The sequence below is a fragment of the Zalophus californianus genome, chromosome 17 (assembly GCF_009762305.2).
Source record: "Zalophus californianus isolate mZalCal1 chromosome 17, mZalCal1.pri.v2, whole genome shotgun sequence".
NCBI lineage: Eukaryota > Metazoa > Chordata > Mammalia > Carnivora > Otariidae > Zalophus > Zalophus californianus.
The window spans coordinates 14,317,901-14,335,750 of record NC_045611.1 but is presented as its reverse complement, the minus strand read 5'-3'; the positions used below and the strand labels follow the sequence as shown (position 1 = coordinate 14,335,750).

Here is a 17,850-nt window from a genome sequence, read left to right as displayed (position 1 = left end):
TGATTCAACAACTCCGTATATTACTCAGTGCTCATCAAGATAAGTGTACCTTTTTTTTAAGATTTATTTATTTACTTGAGAGAGAGCATGTGTGCAAGAGTGGGGGGAGAGGTAGAGGGAGACAATCTTTCAAGCAGACACCCTGCTGAGCAGGGACTCCCATGGGACCTGACATGGGGTGGAGGCAGGGGTCCCACGCAAGGTCCTATCCCAGGACCCATGAGATCATGACCTGAACTGAAACCAAAAGTCAGTTGCCCAACTGACTAAGCCACCAGGTGCCCCAAGATAGTGTACTCTTAATCCCCTTCACCTATTTCACCTATCCCCCCGTCCAGTAACCATCTGTTTGTTCTCTATAGGTTAGAGTCTGTTTTTTGGTTTGTCTCTTTTTTTCCCTTTGTTCATTTCATAGCCTTTTAGATGAGCACATGGACACCCCAATAAAATTAGGGCTCTATTACTAAGCAAGATAAGAAGTATGGATCCTGGAATAGGCAATAATAGCCTCAGTAAAAAGTACCAAAGAAGATCGCCATGGGGAGAGAATTTCACCTGTGACAGTGAGGCTGATAAATCCTGGAACCCCTTCTCTTGTTCCTACTGGACCCTCATTTCCTCTGCCATTACAAAGTCTCCTTCTGGGAAGACCCAACTAGGCATGCTCCCTCTTCAGAAAAGCCTCTGTCCCAGGGCTGGACTATGACCCAACCTTGGTGTCAAGTTCCTATTCATTAAGTTATGGTGCAGAACCCCAAACTCTGACAAAACCATCTCCCATGTCATCTCCTCCTACCATATTCCCCTATTAGATATGCCCTACATGATCAGGGAATTTCTCTTTTAGAACTGAGTTTGGATCCAAAGAGATAGACTCTGTTCGTGCCAAGTTTCTGCACTCTATGGCTCCATCCATGCATTCTGGGTAGAAATAATTTATTATACAAGGAGCATCCCCGTCAATTCATGGTGCTCACATATTTTTAAAAATAGAAGAAACATTGGGCATCATCTCATTATTTCAATAATTAAGAGCTCTAGAATTGATCACACTTTTTTCATTGGTAGGAGGTGGAACATTGGAGAAAAATCTAAAACCCAGCAAGAATAAAGGAAAGACTTATGGCTGAGTGTAGGTAAACCTATTGGTTTAGATTAGCCCTCAGGGATAACTTTAACTTTATCTCCTAAATTTTTTTCCAGTGTTACTGAGATATAATTGACATACAGCACTGTATAAGCTTAATGTGTATAGCATAATGACTTGATTTACATATATTGTGAAATGATTACCATAATAAGTGTAGTTAACATCTCATATAGATACCAAAGCAAAAAAAATTGCTTTTTGTCCTTGTGATGAAAACTCTTAGGATTTACTCTCAACTTTCAAATAGACCATATAGCAGTGATAACTATAATCATCATGTTGTACATTACATCCCCAGTTCTTATTTCTTTTATAACCAGAAGTTCATTTTTCTAAGGCTAATAGTCCATCTGTACACCCAGGCAGTTAGTTACCAGTTTCTTAGGGAGAGAACCAGCATCAGCAGTCTGTGGTCATGGAATTAGTGTAACTTCACGTGGGTAGATGGTGTATGAAACACTAACACTTGTTTCCCATCCTACCCACTCAGCCTGTACTTCATCATATTCATTCACTTGTACTCTTTTTCCTTCCTCTCCCAAAAACTAAACAAAGCCTCTCTGAGTTAGGAAAGAGGAAGGAGAGGGGAATTGGAGCATAGGCAAGAGAATTAGACCCTGGTGAGATTGATGAGGTGGGCAAGAGTTGGGGAAACAATAGAATCCCAGATAGGCTTAGCAAACCAGGGGCAGAAGATACTTTTGATCAATACCAGGAATGGGGGGCAGAAAAGTGAGCAAGATCTTAGGATCCTATACCCTTCTTCTCAACACCTTTCCAGGTAAAATGCAGGATGATGTTAGGGTGGGTCTAAGAAGAAAGGGCCTGAGACCAATCTGACATGTGTGTGTCTCTCTCTGCATTAAGAGCATCCTTGGAGAATGAAAGAGGGTCAGCAGCCCCAAAGCCCACAGTATGAGGAAGATGCAGTACATACAGCCTGTTGACCAGGACACAGACATCACAGCATACTCCAGCTGGGAGAGATGTCCGTGACCACGGACCAGAGCCACCTCTGATGCCAGAATCCAACCTCGGCCAGAATTTAGGTGTACTCTGAAGAGACCTTAAAAAGATGGAGGGAATCATGAACTGATTTATTTTTAACCTGAAAATGATGGCACTTTCTCAGAAATAACTAAGATTTTGCTTTCTGCCGTTTGGTGAAAATGGGGCTCAGTAACCAGGTTGAGTAATAGAAAACAGTTGCTTTTTCTTTGCACACCTGATTTCATAGCTGCTAAACTCAGTCACTCATGTAAGGTACAGTGCTACGTGTTTTTTGGGAATCTATAAAGTACACTGAGTGTGGACTGAGGCCTACCCAGAGGCACAAACATCACTTAGATGCTCTGACCAAGTTTCTGTTTTCACTACAACCGTTTTTTTGTTTGTTTGTTTGTTTATCTGTTTGTTTTTCTGGTCACAACTGTCACCAAGGAAAGGCCTGCTGGGGGGAGAAAAGGGAGCATAACTTTTGAGTACAAGAAAGCAGTTCCCTGGGCAGATGCAGCAGAATTGGATATGCCAGTGGAAGAGATGAGGCATGAGGAAGTGAAGGTCTCAAAAGAGATGCGGGAGACAGCACCACAGAAGACACAGAATAAGGGTTTGAGAAAAGAGAAGACATGCAAGTCCTAGACCCAGATATCAGTATCCACAGATCAGGTAGAGAACCCCTCCCTCTGTAATGAGTTCTTTCCTCTACAAAATTTTGGTCCCGCCACACTCCTCAGAGAGCGTTGTGAAGGCTCACATGACCATTTTATAAAGCATTAGAGGCTCCCTCAAAGCACTCTTCCTTGTCCATCTGGCAAACATTACTGTCAAATGCATTGGAAAATTTGTCATATAACCCTTCCATTTTTTTCATCATAAGCACTTCCAAATTGCACACTGCTGTTGTTAGTGACTCACAGGATTCCCGTCTCCTTCATGAAACACAACTTAGTTCTCTCTTTTTTTCCTCTCACTTACTTAGTAAAACCCAATGTCTTTTCATACAAATATGAGAGCCTCTGCCTTCCATTTTTCCTTCCAAACACTTTTGGTTCTTGCAGCCATAGCTGTGTAACTCCATAGTTGATGAAATCATCACAATCTAGACAGTAATTTTTCTGTCTTTGGGATAAGATTTCACTTGATTTAAGAGTCATCTCCTGACCATCCTGTAGGTCTGCCTGTAGAGGAATATTATTCTCAAGGATATATTTGTTCCATTCCAACTTTTGTGTGATGCTTGGGCTAAATTCATGGTTCCAATTAAAGAAACATGTGCATCAAGGTAGAACACTGAATCAGTAAGTCTTAGTGCTAGAAAAGACAATGGTCATTTAATACAACACCCCCACCCCCAGTTTATAGAGCCAGAAACAAAGCCTTGGAGAGATGAGTGCTTTTCTTTCCAAAGGCCACTCCTTGACTTAGGTGCTGAACCAGGTTTAGAAGCTTGGTGGGCTACAGCCCAGTTTAGAGTTTTTATGCCAGAATATTTTTAATCTTCTCATTTGTCTAGTGCTGTAGATTGTTTGTGTCACCCCCAAAATTCATGTGTTGACATTTTAATCCCCAAAATGATGGTATTAAGAAATGGGAACTTCGGACGAACCAGAGAGGGAGACAAACCGTAAAAGACTCTTAATCTCAGGAAACAAACGGAGGGTTGCTGGAGTGGGGGGTGGGTGGGAGGGATGGGGTGGCTGGGTGATGGACCGTTTATAAGCTACCCAGTTTGTGATCTTTCGTTATAGCAATACGACCGGCCAAGACACCCAGTGTGGTGACATTCACCAATATTTCCTTTAAGGCATAAAGGAAGAAGTCAGGCATAGCCGTGTGACTTGTTTTGGCCAATGAAATGTGAGCAGAAGTGAAGTGTGTCACTTCCACTTTAAGAACCCATGCGTTCCCTCTCTGCTGCCATGGTAACAGGCAACTTAACCAGAGGAGGTTCTACCAGCTGAGGACAATGAAGAGCAGCCCCAGCTGACTCATAAAGGACCTGTAGCACAGTGAGAAATAAACTTTCATGGTTTTAAGTCACTGAGATTTGGAGATTGTTTGTCACTGCAACATCACCTGGCCTCTCCCAATCGAGGAAGCCCGAGCTAAATCCCCATTCCCATGATGCATCTCTGTGCACAAAGACTAAAGAGGGTAAACAATGCAGCACATCAGAACACAACCCCACAAAACATTCCAAATTCCATGTCTCGCCAGCATTCTTTCTTCCTCTTGGCTTACATTAGGGGTGGAGGATGTGGTTCATTACAAAGAATGAGTATTTTGATAGCTTCTCATTCTTGGAACTATTCTGCAGGTAAGTGCCTGGCGGAAATTTTCTCTAGTCGCAGAGTGAAAAACATAATAAATTAGATTATTTTAATAAGTCAGTGCATTATGACCTGAAAATCATCATCCTATACTTACACACATACATGCGCAAAAAACTTTGGTTTTCCTTGAGACTTTTTATACAGATAATTCTCAGCACTCTACAAGTTTCATAACTTTACAAGCACCACATTAGAGTAAACTGATGCTTTGAAAAAAACCACATCATCAGGTATTTCCAAAGTAACAGTTATAAATTAATGGCAGCTTCTCAAGAAGTAGTAAGAGAGCCTGTGTGACCTTGGGTAAGTCACGTAGCCTCTCTGGACTTCAGTTTCCTCCTCTGTAAAACAAGGAAAATAATAATATCTACTTCCCAGGGTTATCCTGAGAAAGAAGGTGAGTTGTACACATTCTGTCTGGTTCATAGTGCATAATGTTAACTATATTTGAGACATTGAATACTTAGAATAGAAAATAAGATCATCTCAGAACTTTTGCTTTCCAAGAAACTGTGAATTCAGAAATGATTTGGTCCACCAATTGCTGCTTTTTGGGAAAACATGTAAACCCTTGGTTCTGTCTGTCTGGTGAAGGTGTTAACACACTTTTGAAAATGAAGATGGACAGACAAGTAAGTATTGCTAACAGTTTGGGAAATTTTTCCAAGGTCTCTGCTTAGAGCACGCATCCAGATGGGAAAATCTTTAAAGGGCTAGACTCATTTCTACTTTTACCATATTAAATTCTTGGACTTTTGCAGGTTTATAACAAAGCTCAGAAAATGCTAAAGCTCAAAGGAGACTTGAGAGGTGCCAAGGAAATGAAAGATGAGGTAAGACTCCTAACTCTCCTACACACATAGAGTTGAACCTGTGTTACAATGAACTTCTTTTCAAGTTTCATGATTCGAAATTCTAGTAATCAGCATCCCAGCATATCACAAGAGACATGGGCAGCAGACCATAGTGTTTAAGAGCCAGACTTGAGCTAGGTGGGTCGAGGTCCACATCTAATAGCAGTATAATACTGGGCATGTTACTTACCCTCTCTGAGCTTCCTTTCCCTTACCTAGAAAATATGAATAATTAACACCCATTTCAAAGGTTTGCCATGAGGATTAAGTAAGATACCACATGTAAAACACTAGTTCTTGGGACATAGGAAGCAATTAAAGGTTAGTAACTATTGTTGCCAACATTGTCTCTTAATCTAGAATGATATGGAAATGAAGTGTTCTAATTAGTCTAATATTTTGGTCAAACTGTGTTTACCTATTCCCTGACTTGTTCCAGAAAGCATTTAAGGGGGATGTTTAGGTTAGTATAGGATTGTCCCACATGACATATGCTTTTAACAGACCTCCTATCAAGAGCTGAACACTTTCTAAAAGAGGTGTTTTCGCTTCTTTCCTGCTGGATTACTGGAGGGAGCTGTACAGGATTTGCTGCATGTTCTGCAGGGAACAAGGATCTGGTATGGATTTTCTAGAAGGGCATTTCTTAATTCAGTTGGTCTCTTTGGACCACTTTTGATGTGCCAGGCATTGTTCTAGAGGCTGAGGATAAAACAATGAACAAAACAGAGAAAGATCCATGTTCTTGTGGAGCTTACTTTCTACAAAATAATTTCTCCCAAAGATATGATGGAGAAAAGTATGTAGCAACTGCCCAAGTGCCAATAAAAATCAGCCCATATTCCATATGTGGCTGACCACTGCCATATGCCATGTGTATCCTAAACTATATATTTATGCAGTGTGCCAATTTTTAAGAATTTAGAACACAATAAAATATACTCATTCTTCACTAGATGAACAAAATTGGTTCCAACATTTTTGCTCACAGGCAAAACCTTGTATAAGTGTCCATTAATTCCCATTATAAGTAATCAAAAACTGCAATGTTTCTATCAATGGAAAAGTAAACTCAGGAATCAAGTTAGTAATATTGATAACAGTGCTTGAAATTACTGTAGATAACTAACTATAAACTCTTGTTACACAAGTAAAATGTAGAAATTCCTGAAGCAATAATAATTTTTAAGCTTTTATGCTTTTTAAAACATACTTCTCCCAAGAAATTGAAACATGCCGAACGGTAGTGGTGGTTAAAAGTGGTTTTCCATTGTTTGTTAAAGATTTGTCTTTATCCTCAGATAAAAAAAGATAATATCCCAAAGATGATGATCTTTATGGTGATGTTGGTTGACTCCAAAATTACTCTGGAAACCACCACCCAAGCTTTCTTGTTCAAGTGCCAAATCCTTGATGGACTGCTGCCATCTTAAATCTTTGTAACGCTCTTGACTTCTGAGAGTGCTTCTGAATCACAAGCCTCGGTTTAACATCAGCTTTTTCCAAGAAGAAGCACGAGACTATCTGTCAATACTTTAAAGTCTAGAGCAAAATTTCTATCTTTGGAAATGTATGTTCAAGAAGACATCCTCTTTGAAAAAGACCCATCAGATCAGTACAGAAAATTTGCTTCAGTAAACAATCTATTTTCCAATAACTATCGTGATTGCAACTGCAGTACCAGAACTCACCATTTTGCCTGAAGTTGGTAGCTGCTGCTGATGTCACATGCCTTCAACCAGTGACCAGGTCCCAACCTCACATAAGCAAAACTGGGGTATCTAAGTTCATGGCTTACATAAGTGAAAACTCACCTAGCAGCAGAGGCTTGTGATTTCAGCCATCGTTAATGACTTCAGATCTAGGACAGGATCAGATGGTGCCTCGGGGTCAGCATTATGACTCTCAGCTCCTCTCATGCCCCAGTACTGGTTACAGAGCTTTGATTGATGAAATGTCAGATTAAATCAATTCCTGCCGCATATTGATACTCAAAAGGCATCTGCCTGGAATTTAGCCTTCATAAAGTAGACAGGATTAGAAATAGTGTACAGTGACCTCTGTGCAAGATATTAGCAAGAAATTAGGTTTACTGGAACCTCAGAAACACTTGCCTTTCTGGAGTTCTGAGGTGAGCACATCCTCTTCTTACAACTACCTACGGTAAAAAATACTTTGTTGTGCATGGGAGTCACCTCATTGCTCTCCCGGCATTTTCACCATTTTCACGCCTGTTCTGATGAATAAAAACCCCTGTATGATTTGGACTTTTGGAGTGAATGGTTAGGTTTTGATTTCAAAAGCAAATTTCATTTGACATCCAACAAAACACATTTGTTATTCAACTGGTTTACAGAATCCTCAAAGAAAGAATTATTTATTCCAAGCCTCTTGTTTTCTGAATGAAGCAATTGCCTCAGAGACTCTGAGTCAATGCTAATGTCCAAATTAGATGAGATCATCTACATTAAATATCCAATTCTGAAGTCCTTTTGGTGCATTAGGATGGGACCAAGCAGGCTTCTGCTCAGAAGACATCTAAAACTAGAGGGAAAAGGGTTTTTTATTGGCCTGACAGAAAGAGGGCATTTAGCTTTTAAGTTGGGGAGGCTCAAGTTGTATATCATTGCTACTTTGTTAATGAGTCCACAGTGTGCCAGCCTCCCTATGGAACAATCTGGTGACATGGTCCTCACTTTAAGATGCATATATTCAGTATTAAGGCAAGAGGATAGAACATTTGACACTTCCATGGAGCAGGCATTGTATTGTCACCTAATCTGCTCCTAGATGCCAAAGAAAAAGTCCTGTGGTGAGAGAGGAGAAGATCCCTAGGGTCCCAATCCTCAGAGAGCCTCTAGTCCCTATTCCCAGTGTGGCAGCAATGAGAACAGGAATTTAAAGCACTAGAATCAAATTGCTGCTTCTTGTCGGGTCAAGGATTTTGTTTTCTAGTTAGAAAACAGTGTCCATACACCATTTTTCTTTTTTAGCTGCTCTACACACATTTTCTTAAGAGAGTCCCTGGGAAATTGTAGTAATGGTAATTACATGCTTGGGGCAGTTGACATCCACTGTTATTTTTCTGAAAGTGAGGAACAAGGGATGGGAGCAAGAGAGAAAGAGAGAGAGTTTTGAGATAATGAAATCCTTTTAATGACAGAGCCATGCCGTTAACCTAATTAAACTGTAAAGTGGTAAAAAAAAAAAAAAAAATCCAGGTACTAAATGGAAATGAAGAAATAAATCAGCTGAGACAGCAGCACTTCTGGGAAACCTTCTGAATTCCGAATACTCTGACATTGCAGTGTCTGATTCTCGTGGTTATCCTCTGGCCCCCCTCGGCCTTGTGCAGAGGTCTCTTAAACTGACCTGTCCAGTAAGGCTTGATTTACGATGTCCATATCAGGTCTCCAGCTCCCCTGGGAATGAGGGTTATGTAGCTCATATATTTAAGAAGCCAAAGCAATCAGTGGGGTATGGTGGCAGATCACTGGCTACATGGTCAGGAGAGCAGAACTCTCCTCATTCTGCTGCTAACCAGCTATAGGACCTTGGGCATTGTCGTTTGGATTACTTTCACATTTCTGTGCACCCGTGTCTTCTGTGTGCTTTTGCACCTGAAACTCTCTTAGAAGAATTGTCCTTGGGCTATTGGGGTCACTTTGCTCATAGGAGCAGAGAGCTGGAAGTCCCTTGGGAGCTTATATCCCACGGGGCAGCCCTTAGCTACTGACTGACTGATAATGAGTCTGACAGCCCAGCTTTTGCAACTAATCAAGACAAACTCTGAGGTATAACTTATATGCCAGAGTTCCCTGTGGGATCAGGCTGAAGCTACTGCCTGCAGGACTTTGTCTGAAATCATGCCCTCCGTTGGTTTCGCCCTCTTTCCTGTCCTGCTTCCTCCACTTCCTTGTTGACTTCTCTCAGGAGTGCTTCTTTAATAGGTGTCGGGAATCCCCACCAAAGAGCCTGCTCTGAATAATCTAACATAAGGCAAGCATCTACCATACAAACAGCAGCCTCAGTTCCAGCATCTAAAACTCAGTGGTGGTAGGACCTGTCCTCTTGAGTGTTATGAAGAATCTGCACAGTGATGGGATTAAACCATCGGACAGGTTCACAATGTCTTTTCATACCGTTGCCACCCACAACACTGGGAGTGGAAGGTGGCATCCTAGTGTGACGGGGCACCCACTTTCTTACCACAGCCTCCACCTCCAACCCCACCCAAGTTGCTATGCTCCACACTCTCTATTTTGATCTCGATCATTAATTTCCATTCTGACCTAGGGGTAATTAGCTAATCTTTTTCACTTGTAATCAAAGGCAGATTATTTTATGCAATCAGCCCAGGGGTTTTATTTTTATTCTCCTTGGTGTACATCTCCACAGAAAAACACTAGGTTTACAGGTAAGGGAAGTCTTTTGGTTTAGTGAATAGAAGAGAAAGTTAAGACACTTCAGAACCCGCATCAGCTCCATCACTGATTCACTATAGTCCTGACAAGTTCATTTGACATTTCACTATGTTCATTTCATCAGTGGCAGAGCCATTAATATTTATAGACAGTCCGCTAGGTGCCTGGAATTATTCTAGGTACTGACTTCCTCTTGGAAAACAGGGGAAATGTCTGCGATGTACCCACAGCGGTGGGTGAAGATTAATTAATGTAAATAAGTAATTGTCTGAATAATGCAGAGCACTCAGACACCTCGCAAATGGATACTGTGTAAATGTTATACTGGATGAGTAATAACAGCTAAGAGTTGATGGACAAATTTCCAGCAAATTTAAGTCTCTGTCAACCAGTTAAGTGAACGAAAGTAAGCACTTTCTTGATAGTTTATAATTGATGCTTTTGTTTTTCTGACTGCCTAGGCGGGGGAGAGAGACAGAGAAGTGAGCAGCCTGAACAACAAGCTCTTGAGCCTGCAAGCTGACATCAGAAATCTGCACGATGTCTGCAAGAGACAGGGGAAGACCTTGCAGGAGAATCAGCTCTGCGTGGAGGAGGCGATGATGAGCGGCAACCACGTAAGGGATTCAGCAGCTGCTACCCACCTCTGCTCCTTCAACTTCCACCTCTGTTCCCTTGGGGAGGAACAGTAATAGAAAATTCTTCCACTAGTCATTCAAGAGCATTTATTGAGCAGGCAATGAGAGAGAATTAAACACACGGACCCTATAACACACACACACACACACACACACACACACACACACGCACACACACGCACACACACACACGAAAACCCGTCATCCCTGCCCTCAGGAATTTTCCATTTAGCTGTCTCCAAGGTCATCTACATTTGTGGCCCTGTCTTTTCCTTATCTGGCCTTTCACACCTGGATTTGCAGCACCTGAGGCCCATTGCCCTGAAAAGACCAAATCATAGTTATACAAGGAGAGTAGCATCTCCTAATGGATTTTAGACAAACTTCTAAGTCAACCATGAAAATAACAACTGTCCCACTTGCTCAGAGTTGTCACTGCTCATCAGTGCAGCAGGTGATCTTTGTTGCCCTGTTGGCAGCTCTCTGCCTACAAGCTTTCCTTCTGGATGCAGGAACCCAATCACTGGACAAGCTCAAATGGGAAATGGCTAATGCCCCCAAAAGCAGCCCTCTACCAACGACTGATGGTGAGGTGGTTATATAACCTCTCACTCTTGCTCCTCAGCCAGAGAACCCTGCAGGCATGCCCTTTGCTCTATCATGGCATTCCTCAACAGGATCCTGCACCAGATGCCCACTGTGGGAACTAGCTTGATAACATGCCTTTCTGCAGCTCCCTTCCTTTCCTTGTCTCATTTCTCCACCAGCCTACCTGAGTTTCCTGAGATCACTTCCCACATAAACTCCTGCTTGACACTCCATCACCTATCCAGAGGTGTGCCAGCCAAGACACTCAGTGACCCTTGTCCTGCGCATGTATAAACAATGGCATTGATCATCCTCTCCTGGCACGATCATCTTTTTTGAACTAATACTTACCTGTAGGATAGGCAGTTCATCAGCTGAGGCAATTTCATTTCAGCCTGAGGTTTTCTCTCTGTGGAAACTCTAGTGCTAATGTCTTTAAACCAGTCTCTAAATGTATCCCCATAAGCAGGGGAGCCAGCTGGGAAATATCTTCCCCATAGCTCTCTCAAAACTTGGCGTTGGCAAGAATGCCTTACTTGCAGTCTTCATTTCCTTTTTGGGACTTGAGACCTTGGCAAATATGAAGCAGGAACCGGTTGCACAGACCTGTCGCCAGACCCCCAAGTTAGCCTCAGCTGCTGTGTAAGACTCCACTATGTTCCACATTTGTGGTCAAGGATCTGGTCTCTCTTAATTGTGTCTGTTAGAGTTCTTCCAGGACTTACACCTCCCTATAGAAACCACAGATTGGTTTTCTGCAATGCCCTAAAAATGCTACCAACAAAGCAATTCTACCTTATCTTACTGAGTGTTACTGTCATTTCACCAGGAGGTCACAAACATGGAAAAATCCCTTGGTTTTCCTCAATGGATCTCAGGAAGAATATTATCATAATTTATTTCTTTCTAAATATTAACATTTAGGGTATTTTCACCATTGCTGTCCAAGTTTATTTATTCCCCCAGTCAGGGAAAGCCATGTAGCTTATAAATGTACCTAGCAACTTGGAGGAAGAAAGGTATTAAATCACATTTTATTATTCTAATTGCCTAGAAGATGGTCTAACAGCTTGAAATAAGCTTTAAAACAGGCTCTTTTTTTCCTAGCACTTAGTGCAGAATTTAAATTGCAGACTACGCATACAAATATACAGTTAGATGTAGACTTACACTCACCCGCTCAGAAAATCCCTGCAAAATCTTCCCTCTACAAGGAAATGTAATATGGGAACAGAGGGGAAACCTGAGACTTTCTGAAATTTTTGACTAATATCTAACAAGGATCTGGAGAAATGAGCCAGAGGTCATAGTTCAGAACTACAGTTAGGAGAGAAAACTAAAATACTACATCAGATATTATGTGTAAGTACAGGGATGGCAGGCGGGGGGTGGGTAACCTTGTAAATCAAGAATATGTTATGCTCTGAGTCCTGGAAGGCACGGAAGCAACATCACCATGTCATTGTCCAAGTCAACCATGGTTCTGGGTTACTGGGATATTCGCAGGCTGGCGCACACCATCCGCATGCTCCTAGAGTTCACCAATACATCCTTATAAGGAGAAACAGTACACGTGCGGGGAAGTTCCCAACTATGATAGAAGCCAATGGCTGGGTGTGAAATTCTAGCTCGACCTAGACTTCCCTAACCTGCCCTACCTCATGGATGGTAAGAACAAGATCACCCAGAGCAATGCTATCCTGCGCTATATCGCTCACAAGCACAATATGTGTGGCGAGACTGAAGAAGAACAGATTCGAGTGGACATCATGGAGAACAAAATAATGGATTTCCGCACACAGCTGATACCACTGTGCTATAGCCCTGACCTTGACAAACTGAAGCCTCGGTACTTGGAACAGTTACCTGGACAACTGAAACAGTTCTCCTTATTCCTGGGGAAATCCTCATGGTTTGCAGGGAAAAAGCTCACCTTTGTGGATTTCCTCACCTATGATGTCTTAGATCAGAACCGTATGTTTGAGCCCAAGTACCTGGATGAATTTCCAAATCTGAAGGCTTTCATGTGCTGTTTTGAGGCTTTGGAGAAGATCGCTACCTACATGCAGTCTGACTGCTTCCTGAAGATGACCGTCAACAATAAGATAGCCCAGTGGGGAAACAAGAGAATACGCTGAGCAGGAGGTGGACTTGCTCTGCTTGTTTTATTCCATCCTGTCCCTAGGGGGCATGTACTCTCTCTTCTCTGCTCTTTTCAATAAATAGCATTTAGGCTAAAAAAAGAAAAAAAGAAAGAATATGTTATGCTCCAAAACCCAGGAACAGAGATAGGACGAGAGCAAAGCAAATGAGGCACTAGGGTGCAACATTTACAGGGTACTCAGTCCTCATGTGCCCGCCCTGCGCTTGCCCCACCCTGAGACAGAATTCCTCCTTAAAATTTGCACCTCACTTGCCCCACTGTAGTCCTGACCCTGCTCAGGAACCAAAAGAGTACCTCTACTAAAGTGAAAGGAGAAAAGAACAGCAGCACTATCATAATAAAAGGATGATCAAATTAGAAAAAGAAGGGTCTCTCTGAGCAGTTACCCAGACCCTTTTGGCCCTGATGGTGGCATGGGGAGAAGGCCCTGATATTTAGTAGAGCCCAGATTGTCAAACTCATCTTTGAAGTAGATGAAGGACACTATTCTTAGCATAAAATTATGTAAAGAAGTGTGAGTTCTGAAGATAAAAGTAACTAGTCAAGTATGGGTTAATACATCCTTGATGGAAATTATGACACAGAAATATCACTTTGAGTCATTGGGAATGAAAATAAAATTTTAAGTGGAACTGCTAAATGCAATGTGGGATCTGGGATTGGATCCTAGAACAGAAAAAAAAACAAACATTAATGGAAAAACTGATAAAATCCAAATGAAGATGTAGGTTAGGTAATAGCAACCTACCAATGTTAATTTCCTAGTGGGACAAATGTACCACGATTATGTAAAATGTTAATCTTAGGGAAAGATGGGTGAAGAGCGTATGGAAACTCTATATACTACTGCAATTTTTCTGTAAATCTAAAATTATTCCAAAATAAGGGGTTTCTTTTTTTCTTTAAAGGGACTCTCTGGTAAGCAGAGATCACAGACAAGAAAAATGTCTATGCCATGAAGATGTAACCAAAAGAAATGCATGTCACTTAACACCCAGTTCTACACTCTACCAAAACAAGAAATGTACTTTGTAGAGGATATAAAAAGTAACTGATAGACCTATCTAGTGATAAAAGGCTAAACCAGGGTTACAGGGAAAATATCTCACTTAACACCTCAAAGATAGGGAAAGAAGTTCGTGACAATGGGGAAAAATGAGACTTTCAGTTCTTAAATGAAGAGGAAAATCAGTAGGGATCCAGTTACCAGAGCAATGCCAACCTGAAACAGAAGAGAGTTAGTGCAAACTAGAATAGGGAATAAAATGGTTAAAAAGTATTTTGAAAAGCCGGCTTTAGGCAAATCAGCAGGACCTGACGACATACTTTGAAGAGTACTTAAGGAATTGTCAGGTGTTATTACATAGCTGCTAGCGATTATTTTTGAGAACTCAAGAGGATAAAGAAAGTCCCTGTAGACTGAAAAAAGGTAAATGAAGTGCTCATCTTTTTAAAAAGGGAAAAAGGACAATCCTGGTAATTATAGACCTGTCAGCTTAACTTCAATATCAGGGAAAATATAGAACTTAACATCAATCAATTAGCATCAACTTGAAAAGCACAAAGTATTGGGTAGAAACCAAAGTGATTTCTCAAAAGGCAAATCATGCCAGGCCAATTAATTTCCTTCTGTGATCAAGTAGCCACATAGGCAAGGAAAGAGCAATAGCTATAATCTCTTTGACCATAAGTAGGGCTGAAAAATTGACTAAATATGGGAACAGGTTCCTACTGGTGGCCAGTGCTCTCCATTTTTTGAGAGAGCTGAGGCGTGGATAGAAATCTATCTGAGAAACATGGTGGACCACACAACCTCCAGAATCATGTCCAACTGTGGATGGTCACTCTAAGAACTAATCTCACTTCTGGAAGAATACTTCCAACTTTCTCATTTTCTCCAAATCTCAGTTTAAAGGCCAAAGCAGAATCTAATAAAATGTCTGTCTTCACTAGAAAGAAAACTTTAAAAAAGAAAGACAAAGAAGTAAATAGGAAATATATTGATGCCTTTATCACACTGCTCTCTGGCACATATATGAGTGAAATGTAGGCTTAATCCATAGCATGTCGTTTTCTATTCATTTAGAATTAAGAAAAATAATCTTTTGAATACTTAAGGATAAATAAGTAGAAATTTAATAGGTCTCAAATAAGTCTAGGCATTTCTCCAAGACTTTGAAACTTGATTCCTCTAAACCCATAGGTGCCTATAGTGTACAAATGTTTAAAAGTCTCATCCAAGGAAACTCAAGTTTCTCTGCATATATGAGCAGTTCTTGGATATTTGTAACCAGACAAATTTGGTCAGGCGCTATGTTTGCCCTGTACTGGAAGATTTGGATGAGCTCACATCATCTGATTTGTCTATCATGTTACTTCAAACCAGAATTAAACCCAAAACATTCAACATGACCTCTGGGGAAGAGAAGTTACTAACAGTTCACCAGTATCACTGACAGGTTGCTAAGCTTTATACACACAGGAAAAGGCATGTATCTTTTAAGCCAAAGAACGATTATGAACACACCTAAGAATAGATGATGTACCACATACTAGAAGGGGAAGCCCTAAAGAAAGGGTTTGGCTTAAAAACAAAAAAACAAAACAAAACAAAAAACGGCGCTTCTTTCATTCTTTTGTATAATGAAGAGAAAACAGGGACATGAAAATAAGGTGAAGCTAAGAAAGAATGAAAAATAGACCACAGTTAGTTTTCAACTGAGTCAATTAGTTAAATTGTCAGAGATCAAGTCAACTTCAACAAAGCCAAGAAAAACAGAATTTGGGCACAATTTGATAAGGATTCTGCTTCACTAAAATAAGTCCTCTGAATTAACCCTACCCCACGATGTTCACTCCTTTGCTTTAGTTCTAACCACATTAGGTATTCATTCTTGACCATGTCTTTTTCCTAGTAGCTTCCCACCTCCCAGCTTACCTGTATAGTCAGAACTCTTGGGCTGTTGAGAACATCCCCCTATACCTGTATGTGTGCATGAACACCCACACATATGCCACTCCCAAGTCCCTTCATGGATGAGTTGTGAGAATAGCAACATTCTTACCTTGAAAAGAATGAGAACACTTAACTAAAAACATTTAATATAAATGTTGGCAATTATAGCTGCACAGAGTAAATACAAAATTCAGCACTGTTTGGCTTAAGAAAGAAATATCATTAACCTCCCTCCAGCCACATACATCAGATATTCAGGCCAAGAGTTCAGCTTGTCTTTGCCTAGGATTTCTTGCTGATGACCATAGTGGTCCATTTTAAGTCTTCTCATTGAGAATGAGCTGACACAATCAGCTGTTGTCTTTCTGGTTTGGAGCTGGGCTGAGCCTCCCTTATCTTACCTGAGCCACCCCCCCTCACTCTCACTAGAGAAGATTTTCCCTCTTTGCAGTCCCAGCTCTCACAGAATTACTCTAATTAAAATTCTATCTTCAGTTACTCAGACCAAAACCTTGGAGTCATCCTGCCTTGGATGACCATCATTTCCCACGATCCCACATCTAACAAAGCCGCCTATCCCATGAGATCTACTTTTAAAATATATCCATGATCCAGCCATTTCTCCCAACTTCCAACTTGGTCCATGCCCCCATCCCTTCTTGCCTGGATTCTTGCAGCAGCCTCCTTGCTGGTCTCTCTGCTTTCATCTTTGCCCACCTATAGTTGATTTTCAGTAGAACAGCCAGCGTGTCCTTTGTAAGAGCTAAAGGACATCATTTCACTTGTCTGTTCAGTAACCTCCAGTGTCCTTTTATCCCACTGAAAGGGAAAGTTAAGGTCTTTAGAATGGCCTACATGGCCCTAAAGGAGCTCACCTCCCTTTCCTTTCTCACCTCATCTGGTACCACTCTCCCCCTTACTCTCTGTGCTCCAGCCAGAACAAAGTGGTTCCTCAGACACCACTGGGCACTCCAGGCCCTAGCACTTGCTATTATCTCTCCCTGGAGTGTTCCTGCTGTAGAGAGTGTCTTCTGTGTCTGCAAACTCCATGAAAATACTTAAATCAATATTACAGCTGCCTCCATGCAAGCATTCCTCGTCTCCCTCCCCTGCTTTACTCTCCTCCATAGCGCTTTTTCCTTTTAATACACTACATAATTTACTTATTTAACTTGCTGCCTCCCACATCCCCATAGATGCAAACTGCATGAAGACAGGGATTCTGTCTGTTTTATACACTTCTATATCCCCATTACCTACTACAGTACCTGACACACAGTAGGTGCACCGTGATGTTTGCTAAACAAATTAATTAAAGGAAAATATCACATCCATAAATGGCTACTATGTTAATGCTCATAGCAGCAATATTCATGATAGCCAAAAACTGAAACAATCCAAATGTCCATCAACTGGTGAACAGATAAACAAAATATGGTATATTCAAACTATTCAGCAATAAAAAAGAACAAAATACTGATTCTTGCTATAGCTTGGATGAACCTTAAAACATTATGCTAAGTTAAAGAAGCCAGACACTAAAGATGACGTATTATACAATTTCATTTATATGAAATGTCTGGAAAGGGCAAACCCATAGAGGCAGAAAGCAGATTAGTGGTTGCCTGGAGCTGGGGTAGGAACAAGAGTGACAAATGGGCGAGAGGGAATTTTTTTGAGGCGATGGAAATGTTGTAAAACCGGATTCTAATAATGGTTGCACAACTCCATAAATTTTCTA

The 17,850-nt window shown here is 41.1% G+C and overlaps 1 protein-coding gene and 1 pseudogene across 3 annotated transcripts in view; both read left to right on the top strand.

Moving 5' to 3' along the window:
* The first annotated feature begins 4,359 nt into the window (after positions 1-4,359).
* Positions 4,360-17,850, top strand: part of PMFBP1 (polyamine modulated factor 1 binding protein 1) — a 44,924-nt gene continuing 31,433 nt past the window's right edge. For all 3 annotated transcript variants that reach the window (XM_027618954.2, XM_027618953.2, XM_027618955.2), the window contains exons 1-3: positions 4,360-4,469; positions 5,247-5,318; positions 10,225-10,380. In XM_027618954.2, coding sequence (XP_027474755.1) covers positions 5,268-5,318; positions 10,225-10,380 — 207 coding nt within the window. In that variant the 5' untranslated portion in view covers positions 4,360-4,469; positions 5,247-5,267. The remainder of the gene's footprint in view (positions 4,470-5,246; positions 5,319-10,224; positions 10,381-17,850) is intronic.
* LOC113936226 lies at positions 12,446-13,127 on the top strand (annotated as a pseudogene).